The sequence below is a fragment of the Pongo pygmaeus genome, chromosome 6, assembly GCF_028885625.2.
Source record: "Pongo pygmaeus isolate AG05252 chromosome 6, NHGRI_mPonPyg2-v2.0_pri, whole genome shotgun sequence".
In the NCBI taxonomy this organism is placed as follows: Eukaryota; Metazoa; Chordata; class Mammalia; order Primates; family Hominidae; genus Pongo; species Pongo pygmaeus.
The window spans coordinates 128095233-128120596 of record NC_072379.2 but is presented as its reverse complement, the minus strand read 5'-3'; the positions used below and the strand labels follow the sequence as shown (position 1 = coordinate 128120596).

The window sequence follows — 25364 nt, the reverse complement described above, 5'->3', positions numbered from 1 at the left end:
AGTTAAAAGTACCTTTGAGAGAACACTTGCTCCTTCTCCTCAAAACAACTGTGGAGAACACTATTCACGCTCCATGAAAACCTTAGTTTTAAGCATTACCTGTTGGATGTCAGTGTGTGTGTCTGTGTATGTATTTCTCTCTGTGGGAGCCCGTGTTTTTGTGTGTGGGTGGGTCTCAGGGTGTGTGTGGTCTGTGTGGGGAGTCTCTGTAGGAACATGAAGAAGACTCTCTGTGGAGATGGCCATGGGGTTCTCTCTTTTTTTTTTTTTGAGGCGGAATTTTTTTTGCTCATGTTGCCCAGGCTGGAGTGCAATGGCGCGATCTCGGCTCACCGCAACTTCCACCTCCCAGGTTCAAGCGATTCTCCTGCCTCAGCCTCCCAAGTAGCTGGGATTACAGGCATGTGCCCAGCCAATTTTGAATTTTTAGTAGAGACGGGGTTTCTCCATGTTGGTCAAGCTGGTCTCGAACTCTCAACCTCAGGTGATCCACCCGCCTCAGCCTCCCAAAGTGCTAGGATTACAGGCGTGAGCCACCGCGCCTGGCCGGCTGTGGTGTTCTCTCTGTGGGTGTGGGGTCTCTGTGTGTGGGAAGGGACTGGGTAGAGGCTTGGGCACGGTGGGGCAGGGGTTCTGTTATGTATACATGGGGGAAGTGTCTCTGTGTGTAGGGAGTCTGTGTGTAACTCTCCCTCTGGGTCTCGGTGTGTCTGTCTCTATATATCTGTGCCTGTTTATTTTTCTATGTCTTTTTGTCTATTGAGTATTTTGTTATAAGTTTTATAACAGGTTTTACTGTAAGTTTCCACCTTTCCATAAAACCCTAAAATTATTTTCTTGCTTCTCTACTCTGAGGTTTCATAAAAGAGAAGCATGAAGCTGGGCACAGTGGCTTGTGCCTGTAATCCCAAGCTACTCTGGAGGCTAAGGCAGGAGGACTGCTTGAGTCCAGGAGTTTGAGGCTGCAGTGAACTATGATCACACCATTGCACTCCAGCACCACTGCACTCCAGCCTGGGTAACAAAGCAAGACCCCCATCTCTTAAAAAAAAAAAAAAAAAATTAATAAAAATGAGAAACATGAAATGAGACTAATTGCTAAGCCAACATCTACTCAACAACGAATACAAAATTGAGGTTCTGACAGGTATACGCTAGTACAGAGCCAGAGTTACCTGATATTGGTCATATCTCACAAGCTCCCAGGTGATAACCAATGCTTCTGGTTTGAATAGCAAGGACCAGTTTGAATAGCAAGGATCTAAATGATTCCAAACTTAATAAAAACAGTCTCTAACTATAATTAGACCTCCCATATAGATTTTCCAGAATATCCTCTGATTTACACGTTTATCAGATTAGCTTGAGTGTTATACATGACTGTAAATTAGGAGTTACCATTTTGTTGTAAATATGAGTCTCCCATGATTTTGGTTATTCTGAGCCAGTCCTAACAGGTAAATGACCCCTGATTGCATAAAAATGTGAATTTCTAGACTTGCAAAGCTGGAACAAGGAAACCTCACAAAGGTTCTTTTTTTTTGAGACAGAGTTTTGCTCTGTTGCTCAGGTTGGAGTGCAGTGGTGCCATCTCAGCTCACTGCCACCTCCACCCCTGGGTTCAAGCGATTTTCCTGCCTCAGCCTCCCAAGCAGCTGGGATTACAGGCACCCGTCCCACCACGCCTGACTAACTTCTGTATTTTTAGTAGAGACAGGGTTTCACTGTGTTGGTCAAGCTAGTTTCAAACTCCTAAACTCAAGTGATCGCCTGCTTCGGCCTCCCAAAGTGCTGGGATTGCAAGCATGAGCCACCGCACCCGGCCACAGAGGTTCTTATACATGGTGAAACCTCTTGGGTTTCACCTCAATTTCAATGCTGACCTCTTCAAACTACAATTCCTGTTTCCAATATTGCTTATATCAAACTACACTGTATTTAGTTATTTCTGTGTCTGTATTCCCTATCCTCTCCTGGAGGGCAAGAATGGTATCTTGCTAACTTATAACTCTAGCACTTAGCAGTATTTGACACCCAACAAATAAATGGTTTTTGCACAAAAGAAGCTCACAATGTATTAGGGAGATTATTAGGCAAATATCCAGAAGCAGTCAAGTTACTTCTCTAATACAGTCCAGCATCGGTCATAAAAAAAATAGCATTAGGCCAATCATCTTTTCTCCCTTATAGAAATGAAAGACATGAATTAATGTAGTACAATTCCTATTCCATTTCTACCTCCCTGAGCTCAGTGACCCAAGACTAGACTCAGTCGAGCTGTATATCCAATAAAGCTTTGTTGAAGGAGAATCTTTATTTGCCTTCCAGGAAAAGAATTTCCTCTTTAAGCTAACGCAGTTAATGTCAACTCTGAAAGATAGGTGACCACATCTACCTAACCAGGGCAAAAATTTTTCATCCTACAGCCTCATCACACATACTCAATTCCTGACAAGGCCTTAAAATAATAATAATTCGGCCAAGTGTGGTGGCTCACATCTGTAATCCCAGCACTTTGGGAGGCCGAGGCGGGTGGATCACAAGGTCAGGAGTTCAAGGCCAGCCTGGCCAAGATAGTGAAACCCTGTGTCTACTAAAAACTACAAAAAAAATTAGCTGGGCGCGGTGGCGGGCACCTGTAATCCCAGCCACTTGGGAGGCTGGGGTTGCTTGAACCTGGGAGATGGAGGTTGCAGTGACCCAGTGGTGCCACTGCACTCTAGCCTGGGCGACAGAGCAAGACTCTGTCTCAGAATAATAATATTAATAATAATAAAGTGTCATTTTGGAAAAGGACCACACAGTATCACATTTTTCTAACTTAGTATAATGCAGAAGATGAGTTTCTCTGTAGGCTACCACTGCATAGGACATGTATCTGAGATATCATTGGGGCTCCAATTTCTGTCAAAACATAAACTAATCTACACCAACTAAACAAAAGAAAAATTTGCAAAAATAGCAAGTATTTCTATGAATAATTCACCGTAAACACTAAATCAGTAGTATCAGGACGCTAATTTTTAAGTGTCATACTTGCATTAATAAATAGGCACAGTCTCCAATCACAAGTATCTTCTACATGTAAACTAAAAGTTAAGAAAGAAAAACAGTTAAGAAGGCAAGTTAAAGAGAAAGAAACAATCAGAGAACAAACCAGAAAAAGGTAAAATATATTTTATTTGGAAACAAATAGAGCTATCTTATATTACAAATAGTCCCTATTTTACATTACAAACAAAAATTAATTCCAGATGGATTGAAGACCAAAATATAATAAATACAACCATATAAACAGGTGAAGAAAACATAGATGTTGTTTATAAATTTCAGGTTGGAAAGGCAATTCTAAGACACAAAATGTTTAAGCCAAAAAGGAAAAAAATTGGTAAATCTAAGTTTATAAAAACTTTGAAAATCATAAACAATGTTACAAGAAACAAGAAATGGAGTAGGAAAAAATATTTGCAACATATACACAAAGAATTAATATCCAGAATATATAAAGAATTCCTAAAACCAACATGAAAAAAAATATCCAATACAAAGGCAGAGATTTTTATCCGTTTTGTTCACTGCTATATCCCCAGCACTTGGCATATAGTAGTCAATCAATAAATAATTTGTTAATGAATATGAACAGGGAATTACAAGAAAAAGAATATAAATTGCCAATATATGCATGAAAATACTCTCAGCCTCATTCTGTCAGAAGAATGCAGATATTATAAAAAGACCAGTAAAAGACTTTCCCCCAAAGATGGAAAAATACTCAGTATTGGTAAATGTATGGTGAAAGAGTTGTTTCGTGTATAGTTAGCTGATATGTAAAATGGTACTACATTTTTAAAGACAACATGACATTTTGCATTTAGTTTAAAATATGGCCAAGCACTGTTTCATGCCTCTTTGGGAGGCTGAGGCGGGCAGATCGCTTGAGCCCAGGAGTTTGAGACCCACATGGGCAATATGGTAAAACCCCATCTCTACAAAAAACACAGAAATTAGCCGGGCCAGGTACAGTGGCTCACACCTGTAATCCCAGCACTTTGGGAGGCCAAGGCAAGCGGATCACCTGAGGTCAGGAGTTCAAGACCATCCTGGGCAACACTGTGAAACCTCATTTCTATGAAAAATACAAAAATTAGCTAGGGGTGGTGGCACACACCTGTAATCCCAGCTACTCCGGAGGCTGAGGCAAGAGAATCACTTGAACCTGAAAGACAGAGGTTGCAGTGAGCTGAGATCACACCACTGCCCTCCAGCCTGGACAACAGAGCAAGACTGTCTCAAAAAAAATTAAAATTAAAATTAAAAATTAGCTGGGCGTGGCAGTGTGTGCCTGTAGTCCCAGCTAACTCAGGAGGCTGAGATGGGAGGATTGCTTGAGCCCAGGAAGTGGAGGTTGCAGTTAGCTGAGATCGTGCCACTGCACTCCAGCCCAGGTGACAGAGTCTCAAAAAACTCTCAAAAAAAAAAAAAAAAAAAAGGCTATCTTTGATCCCAAAATTAAAATTTTAGATATCTATCCTAGAGAAACACTTCTACATGTACACACACAAAAATGCATACAGATAGTTACTGCAGCACCATGTATAAAGAAAGAAAAACAAGTTAAGGTAAATGTGCATCAATGGAAGAATGGTTTAAGAAGCAACAACATAGACTTAGGAAATTAATTGAGCAGTTAAAAAATATGAGACAGATCTATAGGTACTGACACAGAAAGAGCTCTAAGACGTGCTACTGAATAAAAAAGGAACCTGCAAAACAATGTATAGAGAGTATGCTTTTATTTATATACAAGTTATTATAAAACTCACTTTGGAAGGCTGAGGTGGGCAGATCACTTGAGCCCAGGAGTTCATGACCAGCCTGGGCAATATGGCGAAACCCCATCTCTACAAAAAATACAAAAATCAGTTGGGCACGGTGGCATGTGCCTGTAGTCCCAGCTCCTCCACAGGGTGAGGTGGGAGGATTGCTTGAGCCTGGGAAGTTGAGGCTGCAGTGAGCCATGATGGTACCACCGCACTCCAGCCTGGGTGACACAGTGAGACCCTGTCTCAAAAAAAAGAAGAAGAATGAGAAGGAGGCTGGATGAGGTGGCACATGTCTGTAATCCTAGTCCTTTAGGATCAGAGGTGGAAGACTCTCTTGAGCCTAGGAGTTCAAGTTTACAGTGATCATACTATATTGCACTCCAGCCTGAGCAACACAGTGAGACCTGCCTCAAAAAAAAAAAAAAAGAAGAATGAGAAGGAGCAGCTAGAGAAATAAGATGGAAGCTAGTAAAGAGCAGTGTCACAGAAGCCAAGGGAAAAGAGTGTTTCACAAGGAGTCAATGTCAAATGCTGCTAAGAGGTCCAAGAAGATGAGGACTGAAAAAAAAGACCCCCATGCTTCCCAATCTAATGGACATTAACAACTTTAGCAAGAGGGTTTTGTTTTGGTTAAACAGAATAGTACAGCAGGAGTGAGTTAAGGAGTTCATGAGAGGAAAAAAGCACATATAGCATGTACAGAAAACTCCTTTAAGAAGCATGCCTGTGAAAGAGAATAGAAAAACATGACAGCAACAGAAAATATGCAGGTCAAAGGACAGGGTTTTCAAAATGGGAGACAGTAGGGCAAGTGTCAATTCTGAAGGAAAAGACCTAGTAGAAAGATGAAATAAACCAAAGGAAGAAATTCTTTAAGACAGGAGAGGCCAGGCACAGTGGCTCACACCTGTAATCCCAGCACTTTGGGAGGGTGAGGCAGAAGGACTGCTTGAAGCCAGGAATTCGAGACCAGCCTGGGCAACAAAGTGAGACACCATCTCTACAAAAAGTTTTTAAAATGTGACTGGGTGCAGCGGCTCATGCTTATAATCCCAGTACTTTCAAAGGCCAAGAAGGAAGGATCACTTGAAGCTGGGAGTTCAAGACCAGCCTAGGCAACATAGCAAGAGACCCCATCTTGGCCAGGTGTGGGCTCACGCCTGTAATCCCAGCACTTTGGGAGGCCAAGGCGGGCAGATCACAAGGTCAGGAGTTCCAGACCAGCCTGGCCAACATGGTGAAACCCCGTCTCTAGTAAAAATACAAAAATTAGCCAGGCACGGTGGTGGATACCTGTAATCCCAGCTACTTGAGAGGCCAAGGCAGCAGAATTGCTTGAACTCAGGAGGCGGAGGTTGCAGTGAGCCGAGACAGTGCCACTGCAGTCCAGCCTGGGTGACAGAGTAAGACTCCGTCTAGGGGGAAAAAAAAAGAGACCCCATCTCTACAAGAAAGTTTTAAAAAAATTAGCCAGGTATGGTGGCATACACCTATAGTCCCAGCTACTCGGGAGGCTGAGAAGGGAGGATCTATTGAGCTCAGGAGGTTGAGGGTGCAATGAGCTATGACCACACTACTGCACTCCTGCCTGGGCTACAGAGTGAGACTTCATCTCTTGAAGAAAAAAGAATGAAAACAAAGAGAGAGAGAGAAGAAAGAAAGAAAAAGAAAGGAGGAGGAAGCGGGGAGGGGGAGAAAAGAATGATTACAGCACCTGTGAAGGGATTGGTCTTGACAGAATGAAGGAGAAAAAGACGAGTCCCAGATGCACGTAGGCTTGTAGACTTGGGAGGTAAAAGGATGAAGGAATTCCCATTCAGCAGCTTCGGTTTTTATAATGAGGCATAAAGCCTATGACTGGTTAAAAAAGAAGAAAATATGAGAGATTAGAAATAAGAGCTGGGCACGCTGGCTCATGCCTGTAATCTCAGCACTTTGGGAAGCTGAGGAGGGCGGATCACAAGGTCAGGAGATTGAGACCATCCTGGCGAACTCAGTGAAACCCCATCTCTACTAAAAATACAAAAATTAGCTGGGCGTGGTAGTGCCTGCCTGTAGTCCCAGCTACTCATGAGGCTGAGGCAGGAGAATCGCTTGAACCCAGGAGGCGGAGGCTGCAGTGAGCGGAGATCGCACCACTGCACTCCAGCCTGGGGACAGAGCAAGATTCCATCTCAAAAAAAGAGAAAAAGAAATAGAGACAGTAGGCTAGGCACAGTGGCTAATGCCTATAATCCTAGCACTTTGGAAGGGTGAGACAGGAGGATCACTTGAGCACGGGAATTGGAGACCAGCAACATGGCAAGATACAGTCTCTACAAAAAAATTAAAAAATAGCCAGGCATGGTAGCACACCTGTAGTTCTGGCTACTCAGGAGGTTGAGACAGGAGGATTGCTTGAACCAGGGAGTTTGAGGCTACAGTGAGCTGTGACTGTACCATTACACTCCAGCCTGGGTGAGAGAGGGAGACCTTGTCTCAGTAAAAAAGAAAAAAGAAAAAGACAATATGAAGAAATAATTTGCAATGAGCTGGAAAGTGAACCAGAGAAATGTATAACATTGCTAGGTAATGCTGATTATGCATATGAAATAGATGATTATAAATTTTTAGTGACACCGATCTGTCTGATTTGCTGATTTTCTCTAGCAACTCTCAGCTCCATGAGTGCCAGCAACTAAGAAGGTAGATGGTTAGGTTCAACCCGTACATCACTCCGAGTTCTACAAGCAGCAGAAGTCAACAATGGCTGAATTAAACAGAAAAAGAATTTACAGAAAGGATATGAGGTCGCTTTTTCAGTGAAGAACTTAAGTGCTACACAGCTAAAACACCACTCAAAATTATAGAACTGGGTTGGCAAAGATGCAATTGCTAATGTCAAGCAGGAGATGCTGCAGCTTGGTTTGTACCATCACGGTTCTGGATACTAAGTGCTAACACTTGCCACTGTTGCCCTTGTAACTTGATCTTGTTGCTAGAGACTGATACTACATGTGAATCTGCTGATTAAGGAGGGGGATATTGTAAAGAACATGGTGGAACAGTTTGAGGGATTGAATCAGCTGAAGGATGAAGAGAGTGGTAAAGGAATTAGTATTGGGAAGATAACGGATGGCGGATGGTGGGTAGTGACTGAAACAAACAGGGATGTGAGGCATGGTGTTTAGGCCTCCCCTTGAAAGAGGCTAGATTGTGAGATCCAAAGTGGTCTTAGCAGCAGCTTAAGCAGACTTCAGTAGGAGTTAGTCAGAGCAGCAGGGGTGTTGGCACAGAGGCAAAGCTGCCCAATATTGCTATGGCCAGCATTTCATTGACAAAGCCTTGGACAAGTTAATTACTCTCTTTGAGCCTATATTTTCTTATCCATAATATAAAGACAGTACTACTCATCTGATAAAGTTGTCATGAGGATTAAATGCTAAGACAGATTCCTGACACGGAGTAAGTATTCAGTAAATGGTAGCAATTATAAGTGTCGCTGAAGCCAAGAGAAGAGTTTCCAAGAAAAGGTAGCCAATAGATAAAGTTTCACCTTGGAGCACTGTAGAAGGTAACTGTGTGTAGGGAAGATGAAGCTAGTTTTAGCCTCAGGTTTGCAACATTCAGAAAGGCTAAAGCCCTATACTCAGAGAAACTCAATCAGCAGTTCAAATACCCTTCCTTTATATAGGTTCTAAGCTAAGAACTAGGTGCCCCAAACCAATAGATTTCTACTGATAGAACCTTGAAAAAAAAAAAAGGAAAAGAAAATCACCAGCTATTAGCGCAAGTGTCCAAGAGGGAAATAGCTAACTGAACTGTTGCAAGATATAGCTGGGCAAAAGGGAGACTGAAACCCATACAAATAATCATCTAATTTAATCAAAGTAATTTTAGAGTTGGGAACTGTTACAGAAGAAACATCAATCCACTGCTGCTTTCTGCTCTGCTCTCACCAAATCGCAGGCCATAGGTCATTCAGACTATAAAAAGCTCCTACAAATTCCATAGAAATCTGATCAAGTTTACCAAACCTCTTGTTGGGTGAATGGAATTTCAGCTCCTCTAATTGTGTCTACCACCTAAACATGACAGCAGGGCAGTGGATCAGGGCAACTGCCAAGATTGTTCTCTTCCCATCTGCCTCAGTTGTACCTCTCTAAATTATTTAAACAAAAACCAACATGAAACAAACTGCATATTCTTTATAAACTTGACAAAGGGTCTGAATAAAGATTAAAACAAACTTTTTTTCTCTCGTTGTGGGGGAGGGAATCATTTTCAAGGAAATGATATAATAAACTCATTCTCCCTTTTTAATGAACTATCCATTTCTTCAATTAACTGGATACTGAGAATGTAAGTAGTACTAGTAGTAGTAGTAGTAATTGTCTTCCTCAAGACATCAAACACACAACTGCAACTTCAGCTCCTAAGCAGCTTTTTTTTTTTTTTTTTTTTTTTTTTTTGAGACAGAGTCTCATTCTGTCGCCAGGCTGAAGTGCAGTGGCGTGATCTCGGCTCACTGCAACCTCCACTTCCCGCATTCAAGCATTCAAGTGATTCTCCTGCCTCAGCCTCCTGAGTAGCTGGGACTATAGGAGTGCACCACCATGCCCAGCTAATTTTTTGTATTTTTAGTAGAGACAGGGTTTCACCATGTTGGCCAGGATGGTCTTGATCTCTTGACCTCATAATCCGCCCACCTCAGGCTGCTTTCTCAGAAAATAAATGCTCACAAAAACACACGGTAAGACCTTCAACCATGCAGTAAATAAAAAGAAACTGTCAGTGGAATAACAAAAAAATCTACCCAAAAAATACAGATTAAGATTTAGGGCCAGGCGTGGTGGCTGACGCCTGTAATCCCAGCACTTTGGGAGGCTGAGGCAGACGGATCACGAGGTCAGAAGTTCACGACCAGCCTGGCCAATATGGTGAAACCTCGTCTCTACTAAAAATACAAAAATTAGCCGGACGTGGTGGCGTGCACCTGTAGTCCCAGCTACTCAGGAAGCTGAGGCAGAAGAATCACTTGAACCCGGGAGGCAGAAGTTGCAGTGAGCCAAGACCGCACCACTGCACTCCAGCCTGGGCAACAAAGCAAGACTCCATCTCAAAAAAAAAAAAAAGATTTAGAAGGTTCATCCTGAGTTTCAAACAGAGTACTATTTAAATTGAAAAGCAACAGTTTAGGGCTCTGTTAGTTCCATTACATTACTGTGTAACCTTGAGACAAATTCCTTAATCTCTTCAACACTCAGTTTCTTCAATAAAACAAGGAGAACATTAGCTATCTTCGAGGCCTCTTAAAAGAATTAAATAGTCGGGTGTGGTGGTTCATGCCTATAATCCCAGCACTTTGGGAGGCTGAGGCAGGCGGATCACGAGGTCATAAGATCGAGACCATCCTGGCTAACATGGTGATGAAACCCATTCTCTACTAAAAATTTAAAAAATCAGCAGGGTGTGGTGGCACGCGCCTGTAGTCCCAGCTACTCAGGAAGGCGAGACAGGAGAATCGCTTGAACCCCGGAGGCGGAGGTTTCAGTGAGCCGAGATCGCGCCACTGCACTCCAACTTGGGCGACAGAGCGAGACTCGGTCTCAAAAAGAAGAAAAAAAAAAAAGAATTAAATAAAACAGTATATGTAAAGCTCTAAGTACAATGCCTGGTATATACTAGAAATATTCTTCCCTTTGTAATTTTCAAAAGCTCTTATCAAAGATTGACTCATAGAGATGGTGAGGCTTAAAGAATAGGGAAAAAGTGTTAGCTGAAAAGGAAGAAAGGGTATATTCCTCAGATACTCCAAATTTGTTTATAACTTTAAAAATATGGATAAATTTCTCAGATTATCAGCAAATTACTAGTGTGAAGCTGCATCATTGATCTTGAAATGCTTTTCTGTATAACATGCTTTTATTCTCCTCTTCTAAATTTACAATTCTTTCAAGTTCTACATTTGTACAATTTTCTCCCATCCTCTTCCTAAAGCTCTGACTCAGACCTGCCTTACTTTGGTCTTGGGATGACCTAAGCCTTAGCCAGACAGACACGCCTTAGAGTTCACTTAGCATTCTAAAAGACCTCCGGGAGAAAGCAAGAACTCAGCATCTAAGAAGTTAGAATCACTGTGGCATAATGAAAAGGACATGGGCTTTGGAAACGGACAGCCCTGGATTTAAGTTCTACCTCTGACACTTTCTAGATGTACAACCTTGGGCAAGGCACTTAACCTCCCGGGATCTCATTTCTGCATCTGTAAAATGGAGATAATGCCACCTACATCTCATAGTATTGTTGTGAGGATTACAGAACCCCTATGACAACTCCTGGCACATAAAAGGCTAATGGCTCACATCTGTAATCCCAGCACTTTGGGAGGCCGAGGCAGGCAGGTCACCTGAGGTTGGGAGTTTGAAAGCAGCCTGACCAACATGGAGAAATTTCATCTCTACTGAAAATAGAAAATTAGCCAGGCATGGTGGTGCATGCCTGTAATCCCAGCTACTCGGGAGGTTGAGGCAGGGGAATCGCTTGAACCCGGGAGGGGGAGGTTGTGGTGAGCTGACATAGCACCATTGCACTCCAGCCTGGGCACCAAGAGCAAAACTCTGTCTCAAAAAAAAAAAAAAAAAGGCTAATTATTGGTAACTATTATTACAGACCAACTGCCAATTGCCTTACTGAACACTTTTCAGAGCAGTACTCTTGTAACAGGCAAAAGGAGTCATACTGCTCCCACATTCCCATGTCTTTATCCAAAACATTCCATTTTAGTACTCTATAATTAACCAAATCAAGAGCTTAAACAATTCAGGACAAGAAGTGCTAACATGGCTCAACTCATTCTCTCCTGACAGCAACAAAGCCAGTGGAAGGTGGATATGTTTGCCAAAAGCAATAAAGAGTCTGTTTGAACATGGTCATTACTGATACTGATGTAAGCACAATCTAGTTGAGGTTCTTGGGCTTGCAGCCTTATTGTCAGAAAGTTTTAATATTTCTGAAATAAATCCTCTCCTGCCTTGTTTTTCCTGCTGTGCTCCAACACTCCTATCACTCATTTTCAAGAACACAAGGAAGAAATCCCTTTCAACTAGTACTACCTCATTCCCTGTGGAACTTATCTTCTCATTTCCCAAATTACTTCTTACAGAGATTTTTGGCTTGCTGGGTTCACTTGATGTCAACTTATGAAAAAGGACATTATAATTAAATATATCATGGCCACATAACATGATCTGGCTCCCAGAGCATCGCAAGTTACAGGACGGAGGCAGGTGCCAAAGATAAGATGTGACTGAGTAACCTGCACACCATATGTTCCTTCTTATTAACTACTGCACTTGGGAATTCTGGCTCTTGTAAAAAGTTTATTTCCCTTGTGTGGCTAAGCAGAGTAACAAAACTAAGAAAACTGATGATACGCGAATGAAGTAAGGGAAACCATCTATGGAAATGTGACTTAAAATAAATGTTTATACATGACAGTTACAAAACAAATGCAACAGTCACCAGTTCCACAGCCAAAGGCAGCTATTTCAATACTAGTATTCTCAGTTCCTTCGTATGCTATAAGAAAAACAGTAAGGAGTCAAGGTCAGAGTGGTTATTTACATAGACAATCTAAGAATCAACAAAGGCTCAACAAATCAAAATGTCACACTGCAGTCCCTTAGTGAGATGACTTTCAACTTAGGGAAAGGGCAGTCTTGGGCACTTATTTTGATTTAGCCAATTCAATACCAAGAAGGTTAAAGATTGGGCACCTGAAAAGCAGCTCAGCAACGCCCTGAATTTCGTCATCCAGCTGTATCCTTGCCCAGAGCTTCACCTGCTTAACTTTCAGCAGAGAAGTTGTTTTTTTGGTGCAATTAACATTGTAAGGCAAGCTCAGCCCTGCTTTCCAATAGCCTTGAGGCTGCTGAGTATATCTAGAATCATGGAACATACATTTGGTGCTGAAAAAACAGGAAGATGGTTCAACAACAAGGAAAGTGGTCAAGAAGCACATCTAGAATTAAGAAAAACAGACTCCAGTATGCTGGTCTTTGATTTTTTAACTTTTTTTTTTTTGAGACAAGGTCTCACTCCAGCACCCAGGCTAGAGAGCTCACTGCAGGCTCAACTTCCTGGGCTCAGGTGATCCTCCCACCCCGACCTCCTGAGTAGCTGGGACTATATGCACACACCACCACACCCGGCTCTTTTTTTTTTTTTTTTTGGAGAGAAAGGTTTTCACCATGTTGCCCGGACTGGTCTCCGACTCCTGGGCTCAAGCAATCCGCCAGCCGTGGTTTTCCAAAGTGCTGGGATTACAGACGTGAGCCATGATTTTTTAACTTCTTTATACAGAATATATTGAACTGTGTGTACGTCAGAGGCGGTCTTGGGGGCTTGCACTTAAGCCATGATGGGAGGAATAAAAGACAATCAATTATTCATAATAATAAAAGCATTAATAAGAATATCATTTAAGACTATGTGCCAAGCTCAATGCTAAACCTTTTACAAATATTTCTAATCCTCAATCATAATTAGTACTTTCATTTTATAGAAGAGGAAACTGATTTGTGTAATTTGGAAATTACCCAAAACGTAGTAATGGGGGTACTAGGCTTCAAATCCAGATCTGCCTGACTGTAAACCTCATGCTCTAAAAGCAATTTGTTAAACACTTTTAGCCTAAAGAAATCTAACCAAATTACAAATTTTAGACAAAAACAGTCTTAATGACAAGAAAATGACTTAACCAAAGTTACAAAGTATCTCAACAACTCAGAAGTACGCTCTGGATTTCCAGACTCGTAGCTAGGTACTCCCAGCACTGGTGCTACTGCTGCCTCTTTTTTACTTTACTTTTCTTCTTTAAACCCATTTCTGCAGGATGCTGTCTCTTTCTACTCTAATTCTTCCCAGAGGAGTTTCATACTGCAAACGACAAAGACATTGTCTAAAGCATTACAGAAATTCTTTCAGTCTTGCCTCTGACTTCTCACCTAAATTTGCATAGTTAGGATGAAAGGATTCTCCGCTATACCTTAATCATGACGCTATGACAACAAAAAGTTATGGTGGATCCGAGGTTCCAATTCAGCTGAGTTCCACACAGTAAGACCAATGCACACTTCCCATCTCTTTGCTGCTGTTCTGATTAAGCAATTAAAAACCATTCACAACAATTTAAAAAAACATTAATCCCTATGCCCATACTGTGTCTAGGAAATTGAAGCTGTAAGCCCTTTTTATATGATCCACACTTCTGTCTTTTCCAATACTTGCCCTGTTTTTCTGTGCTGATTCAGCTTTAAGAGAGAAAGAGAGACAAGCTTTGAGAGAGAAAGACAACTATGGATAGACAATGTACGGGTAATACAGGGCTATCATCCATCTAGGCAGTTACTTCTTGGTATTCTGAGACCGCCTCAAAACTGTCTGAAAGAAGCTGACGCCTAAGACCGAAAACCCCACAAAGATTGTCTTTCCCAAAAGTAGCAGCATTTCTTCCTATCACTTGCAGATTATAATAAAGGAACCAGTAACACATTCATTCTCTTCATACACTGCCTAATAATCCTGGTGACCAACTACACTCAGCAGGGAGGACAAAGCTCTTAACATGAAAGAGTGAGGAGAATCTCTCCATTACCCTTTTACATATTCAGGGAAGAGAGAAGATCGCAGTCGCTGGAAATGAAGGGCACAGCATCGTGTTGCTGTATGGACACGGTTGGCCACAGAAAGGCAGAAAGTCATCAACTGTATGGAAACCAGACAACTCTGACGATTTCTATGCAAAGTGACTACACCTTACTCGTTATCCAAGTATTAAAGATCTTTTCATCCTTATTGCTGGGTGAACTCCCGTGAGCGGTAAGGTTTTTCTATACCATCGAGGTCTCCTCCCCGATAGGCTGGAAAATCACACCCGGGAGCGTGTTGGGGCCGCGGGACGTACTATTAGGTGTCTCTCCTCCCGCTGCCTATTCCAAGTAGTAGGGGAGAGCGCTACCTCCATGTTATTCAGAGCGAAGTACGGCCGTGCCTCCTGGAGTCTCCGCTCCCAGCACTAGGGGCCGGCTGGGGGGCATCTCTGAGGGAGTGGGTTTGAGGGGACAAGGGGTATCTCCGGTCCTGCGATCAGAAAGGAGGGCGTGGAGGGTGGTGCCGCCGTGCCGAGAGGATCTGCAGTTCCCCTCCCCTCCCTTCCTCTCCTAGAGAGGCAGCCCGGCCCCAGTACCTTCTTGACTGTGCGCGGCGCCTCGGTGACGGTGCCGTCGGGGCTGACCAGGGCCTCGCCGCCGTCGCGGTGCCGCTGGTGCTGGTGATGTGGGTCGCTCCGCTTCATGGCCGACGCCTGAGGCACCTTCCCGGCGGCGGGGCTGAGAGCGGCGGCGGACCCCGAGCCTGGGCCGGGGGCCGGGGGCCGCTCCGCGGCGGGAGCTGGAGCCTCAGGGTCTCCACCGCCCGCCGGGGGGGCCATGGCGCCCACGGCGGCCGTGCTCAGTCCTAGTTGCGACTCCGCCTCGGAGGGGCTCAGGTCCTTCAGCTCCACCTCAGGCACCTTGGCGGCAGCCGCGGCTGACACAACCTGCACCGACATCACCGCCTCCGCTGCAACCACCGGCTCAGACTCCAGCTCCTGCTCTTGGTCGGCCCCGCCTCCCACCTCCCTTCCTCTTCCCTCCCCCATGCCTCCACTCCTCCCCTCCATCGCCTCGTCTCCCACCCGCTTTCTCCGCCCGCCAGCCCCGGCCCCTCCAGCCCCGCCCCGCCCCGCCCCACCCCACCCCGGCCCTGTCTGGCCTCGCGCGAGGCGCCACGGAACCTGTAGTGCGTTTGCTCCCGGCCGCACGCCGCGAGAAGACCGTGGGACCTCAGGCCCCGACCTACACTGCGCGTCCCGTGGGCGGGGCCCACAGCGTGCCCTGGGAGTTGTAGTCCCTTTCAGCCTTTCCTCCGGAAAGTGAGATTCAGGCGAGGAGAGGGAGCGCTAGGGCCAGCAACTAACAGAAAGGAGTGAGGATAGGTGACTCGACGGAGGGGATGAGGAAGAGAAAGTCTCCAGAGGAGTTGTGACTTCCGGGTAGGGAACGCCAAGAAGCCTTAGGGGAGGGGAAGTGGTAGAGGAATGGCTCGTTGCCCTGACAGCGTGAAGTTCCTCCGCGTGTGCACGTCTACGATCACGTGGGCGGGTATTTAAAGGAGAAGCGGCGGCTCCAGGCTGGAAGTGGCTTGATTTTTCTTTGTGAAATTGAGGACTCAGCACCCTTCCAAACTTCAGTGGCTTTGTTTTCAGAAGGGATAAAGTAGGACCTTGCTTGCTGTGGCGCTTTCTGGCACATTCTGGGTTTGGAAGCTACGATCATTCCCCAAAGAAGTTAGGTATCACTAGATCAAAATGCAAGGCTGAGGAATTACACGTTGCTTTAAACGAGGCCAAACCATTTGACCTATAATTCTACTAGGGCAATAATCTGAAATTCAGATACATGTATCAGCATAGAGGGATAGGAATAGTGAATATGAGTAGTTAATTTCCTAAGTGATGGGATTTAAGGTGATTTTTACTTTGTACTTTTCTGTATTATTTTTAAATTTTACACTTAGAGGATGTAAGCAAAAAGACATGGACGGCAGCGTCCTTTTTAATAACGAAAAACTGTCTAAAAGTAATGTCCAACAAATAGAGAAATTGTTACAGCCTTTGAAAATTGTTTGCAAGCTGGGCATAGTGGTTGACGTCTGTAATCCCAGCACTTTGGGAGGCCAAGGCCGGCAGATCACTTGAGGTCAGGACTTCAAGACCAGCCTGGCCAATATGGTGAAACCCCGTCTCTACTAAAAATACAAAAATTAGCCAGGCGTGGTGGCGGGCACCTGAAATCCCAGCTACTTGGGAGGCTGAGGTAGGAGAATCGCTTGAACCTGGGAGGCAGAGGTTGCAGTGAACCAAGATCATGCCATGGCACTCCAGCCTGGACAACGGAGTGAGATGCCGTCCCAGAAAAAAAGGAAGAAAGAAAGAAAATTGTTTGCCAATACTTTTTTAATAACAAGGTTTTCGCTTTTTCATTCTTTACTCTGAAAGCCAAAATGTGAAGAGGAAGCTAAGAAGCTCTTGTGTCTGGTACACTTGTGAGCTCTGTGGAAATGGCAGTGCTCAGACGCCTTCCCATACATAGTGTGAGGCACAAATTTGGCGATCAGGAAATGAGAGACTCCAAGGCAGGACAACTTCACGAAGTGAAGATTTCCAAAATCGTAATAGCACAGGAAAGAAGATCAAGGCATTCTGGCTTTCAGAATAAATGCTTATGATAAAAACATTAAGCTAAGAAGCAAGAGACAAAATTGCACATGCCATAAGATTTTATGTAAAGAATACTTTAAAAAGCCTGTAATCCCAGCACTTTGGGAGGCCGAGGCAGGCGGATCACGAGGTCAGGAGATCGAGACCATCCTGGCTAACACGGTGAAACCCCGTCTGTACTAAAAATACAAAAATAAGCCGGGCGTGGTGGCGGGCGCCTGTAGTCCCAGCTACTCGGGAGGCTGAGGCAGGAGAATAGCGTGAACCCAGGAGGCAGAGCTTGCAGTGAACAGAGATCGCCCCACTGCACTCCAGCCTGGGCGACAAAGCGAGACTCCGTCTCATTAAAAAAAAAAAAGAATACTTTAAAAAACAAAATGCAGTTGACTCGCGACAGATTATGGGGGGGAGTTCCTCTCTATTCTCAGAGAAACAAGAGCAAAGGGGTTCACACAGTTTACAGCTGTTTCAGAGACTAACAACCCAGGCAGCCACTGGACAGCTACTCTTTAGACATCTAGTCTTTGGTGTCACTGTGTTTTGCCTGGCAAGGAGAAGGAAGGAGGCCAGGCATGGTGGCTCACACCTGTAATCCCAACACTTTGGGAGGCCGAGGCAGGTGGACCACTTGAGGTCAGCAGTTCGAGACCAGCCTGGCCAACGTGGTGAAACCCCATCTCTAATAAAAATACAAAAATTAGCCAGGCGTGGTGGCTTCTGCCTGTAGTTCCAGCTACTCAGGAGGCTGAGGCAGGAGAATCGTTTGAACCTAGGAGGTGGAGGTTGCAGTGAGCCGAGATTGCACCACTACACTCCAGCCTGGGCAACAGAGCGAGACTCTGTCTCAAAAAAAAAAAGAAGGAGAAGGGAGAGAAATCACCTGCCTCGATCTTCTTCTTTCCTGTCCTACTATTTTGGAAATCTGTTCACTCTGTGTGGTTGTCGTGCCTTGAATGGAGGCTCTCATTTCCTGATCTCCAAATTTGTGCCTCACAGTACATGTCGGAAGGCATCTGAGCACTGCCATTTCCACAGAGCTCACAAGACACAAGAGATTCTTAAGCTTTTTCTTCACATTCTGGCTTTCAGAATTTCCTTCCTGTTAAAAAGAAACCAGCCCAGAGCTTCATCCTCCAGCTGTCGGAGCAGAGATTAGCAGCTCTGTAAATGATTTCATTCTTCCCCCTAATGCTCAAGGGAGCTGCGGTACAGCCACCTAGCATGTGTTGGAGCTCATAGGCAGCAGCTGCCTACCTGCCACTAGAATTGATTACTGAGAGGATGAATTAATTCTTCAGTGTGATGTGGTTATAAAATATAAGGAGTTAGAGCACTGGAATGAAACTGATACCCTGTTTTATTCCAGTCACCACCACTGATTGGGGCCAACCATCAGGACACTCTTCAACCTGTTGTCAACTCCATCCCTACATACCTGCTGCTTCTGCCATCCTTGTAGCTGAGGGACACCAGGTACAGTTGAAAATCAAATTACATACTAGAAACAGGGTAATTAAGCACCAGTTTAGGAACGATTTAATGAAATATTTGGACTATAGGTCTTCTTCCTTCACCCGGCTCATTCAGCTTTCAGAACGCTGGCAAGCAGGAATGTAACTTCCATGCAGGACATTGGTATAAAGAAGAATTTCTTTTCTTCTTCTTCTTTTTTTTTTTTTTTTTTTTGAGATGGAGTCTCGCTCCATCGCCCAGGCTAGAGTGCAGTGGCACGATCTCAGCTCACTGCAACCTCTGCCTCCCGGGTTCGCGCAATTCTCCTGCTTCAGCCTCCTGAGTAGCTGGGACTACAGGCACGTGCCACCATACCCGGCTAATTTTTTGTATTTTTAGTAGAGACAGGGTTTCACCATGTTAGCCAGGATGGTCTCAATCTCCTGACCTCATGATCTGCCCGCCTTGGCCTCCCAAACTGCTGGGATTACAAGCCTGAGCCACCGTGCCCGGCCACTAAAGAAGAATTTCTTGGCCGGGCACGGTGGCTCACACCTGTAATCCCAGCACTTGGGAGGCCAAGGCGGGCAGATCACGAGGTCAGGAGTTTGAGACCAGCCTGACTAACATGGTCAAATCCCACCTTTACTAAAATACAAAAATTAGCTGGGTGTGGTGGCACACGCCTGTAATCCCAGCAACTCAGGAGGCTGAGGCAGGAGAATTGCTTGAACTTGGGAGGCAGAGACTGCAGTGAGCCGAGATTGCACCACGGCACTCCAGCCTGGGCAACAGAGCAAGACTGTGTCTCAAAAAAAAAAAAAAAAAAAAAAAAAGAAGAAGAATTTCTCTGAGGTATCTGACCAGTCCAAGAGAGAAAACAAAGATACTAACATTGAGAGTTTCCAAAGGAAATAAGCCAGCCAGATCACGCGCCCTGAAGACCATACTCATGTTCACAGAGCTTCCATGAACCATTTAGTGTCACATTCTTAAGTATGAACAGACAACCAAAGTCACCAGACATATGAAGAAAACTTTGGTTTTTTGTTTCGAGACAGAGTCTCACTCTTGCTGCCCAGGCCAGAGTGCAGTGGCATAATCATAGCTAACTGCAACCTCTGCCTCCTGGGCTCAAGCAGTCCTCCCACCTCAGCCTCCCAAGTAACTGGAACTACAGGTTTGCACCACCACACCTGGCTAATTAAAAAAAAATGTTTTTGGTAGAGTAGGGCTCTTGTTATGTTGCCCAGGCTGGTCTCGAACTTCTGGTTGGTTTTTTTTGGAGATGGAATCTCGCCCTTGTTGCCTAGGCTGGAATGCAGTGGCACAATCTCGGCTCACTGCAACCTCCACCTCCCAAGTTCAAGCAATTCTCCTGCCTCAGCCTCCCAAGTAGCTGGGACTAAAGGCACCCACCACCATGCCGAGCTAATTTTTCGTATTTTAGTAGAGACAGGGTTTTACCATGTTGCCCAGGCTGGTCTCGAACTTCTGAGCTCAGGCCATCTGCCCACCTTGGCCTCCCAAAGTGCTAGGGTTACAGGCAGGAGCCACCGTGCCCAGCCTGTTTTTTTGTGGTTTTTCGTTTTTTGGGGTTTTTTTTTTTTTTTTTTTGAGATGGAGTCTCACACTGTTGCCCGGGCTGGAGTGCAATGGCAGGATCTCGGCTCACTGCAACCTCCGCCTCCCAGGCTCAAGTGATTCTCCTCCCTCAGCCTCCCGAGTAGCTGGGATTACAGGCGTGGGCCACCACACCCAGCTGATTTTTGTATTTTTGGGAGAGATGGGGTTTCACCATGTTGGCCAGGCTGGTCTCAAACTCCTGACATCAAGTGATTCACCCACCTTGGCCTCCCAAAGTGCTGTGATTACAGGTGCTAGCCACTGCGCCCAGCCTTGCTTTCCTTTTGAGCAGCGGGGAGAGTGGAGTGGGGTATTGGTCAAAGGGTACTTTAGCTAAATCTGTTATACTTTTCTTAAAAAAAAAAAAACCGGAAGCAAATATGATAAAATGATAAAAAGTTGATAATTCTGAGTGGTGGGAATATGAGTGTTTATTAGATTGTTCTTTGTACTTTTCTATATCGTTTCAATTTCTTTAAAACAAAAGTAGGCTGGGCATAGTGGCTCATGCCTATAATCCCCACACTTTGGGAGCCCAAGGCAAAAGATCACTTTGATGCCAGGAGTTCAAGACCAGCATAGGCAACATGACCAGACCCTGTCTCTAAAAAAAATTTGTTTTTAATAACATTTGTCTGGCATGATGGTACATGACTGTAGTTGTAGCTACTTGGGAGGCCAGAGGATCCTTTGAGCCCAGGAGTTTGAGGCTGTAGTGGGCTACAATTGCACCACTGCACTCCAACCTGGGCAGCAGAGCAAGATTCTGTCTCTAAAAATAAAAATAAAAAAGCAGGCAGAGGCTGAACACGGTGGCTGATGCCTGCAATTTCAGCACCTTGGAAGGCCAAGGCAAGAAGATCGCCTGGGCCAAGACCAAGTTTGAGACCAGCCTGGACAACATAGTGAGACCCCATCTCTACAAAAAATAAAACTAGGCTGGCATGGTGATGTGCACCTGTAGTCCCAGCAGCTTGGGAGGCTGAGGCAGGAGCATCGCCTGACCCAGGAAATTGAGGCTGCAGTGAGCCGAGATTGCATCACTGCCCTCCAGCCTGGGCAATAGAGTGAGATCCTGTCTCAAAAAAAAAAAAAAAAAGCAGACAGAGGAACAACACTCCAGCCTGGGCAACAGGGTGACACCCTGTCTCAGAAAAAAAAAAAAAAAAAAGCAGACAGAGGAACAAAGATGGGCAGTGGACAGACTGCTTTAAGGAAGCTGGAACCAACAGAGGCAAGGCCAGCTGAATTTGAAAGAATGGTAAGAGGCCCAATGAGGCAGCTGAGGGCAGAGCCTGTGATGAGGGGCACGCATGGGGAGCTGTGTTCTCAGGGTAACAGCATAGCAGGGAGTCCCCCAAACTGGGAGTCCCGCAAACCAGGCTCCCCTTGGATCCTGAGGGGTTTCTTTGGGGATCTCACTCAGGAGCTTTTGGTAGAAGGGTGGTTACTGTTGTTCAGTCCTGAGATTGGTGCTCCCATAGGGATACTACTGGAAGATTTCTTGGTTGTGGGAGTGTCCATGGTGCTGGACATCTGCATTCACAAAGGTGGGCTCACATTGCCCCCTAGTGGCCACAGAGTCTCTGCACAAAGGTCACATTTCTCAGCTGTTTTTTTGGAGACAGGGTGGTGCTTGCTGTAGCCCAGCACCCAGGCTGGAGTGCAGTGGTGCGTTCTCGGCCAGCCTTGACCCTCGTGGGCTCAAGCAGTCCTCCTACCTCAGCCTCCCGAATAGCTGGGACTATAGGCATGCACCGCCACGTCTGGCTTTTATTTTTTGTAGAGACACAGTTTCGCCATGTTGGCCAGCCTGGTCTCAAACTCCTGGACTGAAGTGATTCTCTCGCCTCAGCCTCCCAAAATGCTGGGATTACAGACGTGAACCACGGTGCCTGGCCTATTTCTCAGCTTTTAAGGCCCAGATTGAACTCCCCTTTCACCCCATCTCCCATCCTTTACATAAGTAATCCCACTAAAGAAAGGATAGAAGGAGGGAGGAAAACTAGTAGTCAACTGTCTTTGGAGATGAAAAGAAGAACATTGTAACACTCTCCTTTGTTTCAGAAAAGATCCTTAAACAGCACTGATAACTTTCATTATTTTAAATACTGTTGTTGATAAAGGCTAAAAAATAGCTGTAATAATGCTAAGGGAAGCAGTAACAGCCGGGAAGAACAAGAAGAGCAGGTGTAAGAGGATGTGGGATGGCCAGAGGGAACACGAACCAGGAAACCTGGATAGAGAGAAAAATCAAAGGTGGGATTAAGCATGGAAAGAGCCTAGACACTGGAGACAGGAAGAGCCTGGACCTAGTGTCTGTCACTCACTAGCCGTGAGGTTGCGAGCAAGTCATTTTGCTTCACTGAGCTTATATTTTCCAATTAAAATGGCAAAAACTGGCTGGGTGCAGTGGCTTACGCCTGTAATCCCAGCACTTTGGGAGGCCAAGGCGGGTGGATCACCTGAGGTCGGGAGTTTGAGACCAGCCTGACCAACATGGAGAAACCCTATCTCTACTAAAAATACAAAATTAGCCAGGTGTGGTGGCACATGCCTATAATCCCAGCTACTTGGGAGTCTGAGGCAGGAGAATCACTTGAACCCTGGAGGTGGAGATTGTGGTGAGCCGAGATCATGCCATTGCACTGCAGCCTGGGCAACAAGAGTGAAACTCTGTCTCAAAATACTTAAAATAAAATAAAATAAAATAAAATGGCAAAAACTGCAATGACTTTTGCATTAACCTAACACATAAAATGAGCTCCTCTGATTGGTTTACTATTCTCTGAATTAAACAAGAGACAGTGGAGCACCACTGCCAGCATTTCCACTTACTGTGTGGTCTTGGGCAAGCTACTGAACCTCTCTGTGCCTCAGTATCTTAAGGACTGTTAACAGAGCCTCACAGGTCTGAATCTGTGAGATTTGATTAATTAATATACACAAAGTGCTTAGAGAAGTACCCAGCAAGCATCCACTAAGAGTTGGCTTTTTTTTTTTTTTTTTTCTGAGACAGAGTCTTGCTGTGTTGCCCAGGCTAGAGTACAGTGATGCAATCACAGCTCACTGCAGCCTCCAGCTCCTGGGCTCAAGCGATCCACCTCAGACTCCCAAGGAACTGGGACCACAGGCACACAACTGCGCCCCGCTAATTTTTAAATTTTTTGTAGAGATGGGGGTCTCACTTTGTTGCCCAGGCTGGTCTCAAACTCTGGGCTCAAGCAGCCCTCCTGCCTCGGCCTCCCAAAGTGCTGGGATTTCAGGCATGAGCCACTGTGCCCAGCCAAGAGTTAACTATTATTAATACACATGTAAAGTGCCTAGGAATACAATCTGTGGGTTAGTATTCCCTTTCCCTTTCTCCTGGAATCTGGCCATGGTCAAAATGCAGTGTCCTCATCACATGAGCAGCATTCAAAGAGTACTCCTGGCTGGGCGCAGTGGCTCACACCTCTAATACCAGCACTTTGGGAGACCGAGGTGGGTGGATCACATGACGTCAAGAGTTCGAGACCAGTCTGGCCAACATGGTGAAACCCCATCTCTACTAAAAATACAAAAATTAGGCCAGCCACAGTGGCTCACGCCTGTAATCCCAGCACTTTGGGAGGCTGAGGCGGGCAGATCACGCGGTCAGGAGATCGAGACCATCCTGGCTAACAAGGTGAAACCCCATCTCTACTAAAAATACAAAAAATTAGCCTGGCGTGGTGATGGGAGCCTGTAGTCCCAGCTACTTGGGAGGCTGATGCAGAAGAATGGCATGAAACGGGGAGGCGGAGCTTGCAATGAGCCAAGATTGTGCCACTGCACTCCAGCCTGGGTGACAGAGCGAGACTCTGTCTCAAAAAAAAAAAAAAAAAAAAAAAAAAATTAGGCCGGGCGTAGTGGCCCACACCTATAATCCCAGCACTTCAGGAGGCCAAGGCGGGCTAATTACCTGAGGTCAGGAGTTTGGGACCAGCCCGGCCAACATGGAGAAACCTTGTAGCTACTAAAAATGCAAAAACTAGTGGGGTGTGGTAGTGCGCACCTGAAATCCCAGCTACTTGGGGGGCTGAGGCAGGAGAATCACTACCAGGGAGGCAGAGGTTGCAGTGAGCTGAGATGGCACCACTGCACTCCAGCCTGGGCGACGGAGCGAGGCTCATTCTCAAAATAAATAAATAAATAAATAAAATTTAAAAACTTACACAAAACCCACAAAAATTAGCTGGGCATGGTGGCGCACATCTGTAATCCCAGCTACTCGGGAGGCTGAGGCAGGAGAAACGCTTGAACCCAGGAGGTGGAGGTTGCAGTGAGCTGAGATTGCGCCACTGCACTCCAGCATGGGCAATAGAGCTAGACTCTATTTCAACAATAACAAAAAAGAGTACTCCCCAAACAAGCCTGGTCTGTACTCCACAATACCCGCCAAGTCTGTGGGCACCAGCCCCTTTGCTACACAGACCTCCTTCTCTCATAATCCTGAGCCCTTGCACCCCAGTTCCCAGTCTTCTACTCATTATCTCATTGGAGGAAGTGGGGCTAACAGGCTTCCCTGACTGGCCAGGGGAGGAAGCTGTGGATCAGAATGCGCCTAGCCCGATGGACGTCCCTGGTAGAAGAAAGAGGCCCCCAGAGATGAGGTCCAGGAATGCCTCGAGGAGTCCTGCCCATCTCCACTCCCGTCAGGGAGACACCATCACCCCAGGGGAAGCTGCACGCCTGTGCTCAATTATCTTGTGATCAGTGCTCAGCGAGGCAGCCGTGGTCACAGAAGAGCTTTTGTTCATATAGAGCCGACTGGCTCAGGCAGACAGCCAGCACATGAGGGCACCATCAGCCTGACATCTGACCGTCAGCCGTGGCCACATTAGCACCAAGCTCTTGGCCTTTCAGAGCAGCCTTGGGAAGATGTGGAAGACCAAAAAGATCAGGACCAAGACAAGGTAAGGAGGCCAGGATCGGAGCCCATAGAAGAAAGAACGCATTGGCTGGGCACGGTGACTCACACTTGTAATCCCAGCCCTTTGGAGCCTGAGGCAGGTGGATCACTTGAGGTCAGGAGTTCGAGACCAGCCTGGCCAACATGGTGAAATCCCCTCTCTACTAAAAACACGAAAATTAGCTGGGTGTGGTGGCAGGCACCTGTAATCCCAGCTACTCAGGAGGCT

General features: G+C 45.5%; 1 protein-coding gene across 5 annotated transcripts in view; it reads right to left on the bottom strand.

Annotated features, from left to right (window-relative positions):
* AHCYL2 (adenosylhomocysteinase like 2) overlaps positions 1–15919 on the bottom strand; it is a 206001-nt gene extending 190082 nt beyond the window's left edge. For 2 of the 5 annotated variants that reach the window (XM_054497242.2, XM_054497243.2), the window contains exon 1: positions 15052–15513. In XM_054497242.2, coding sequence (XP_054353217.1) covers positions 15052–15504 — 453 coding nt within the window. In that variant the 5' untranslated portion in view covers positions 15505–15513. Of the gene's footprint in view, positions 1–15051; positions 15514–15639 lie in introns of those variants that run through there. The other 3 variants (XM_063668449.1, XM_054497246.2, XM_054497247.2) reach the window with 3 other exon arrangements.
* Positions 15920–25364: the final 9445 nt, after the last annotated feature.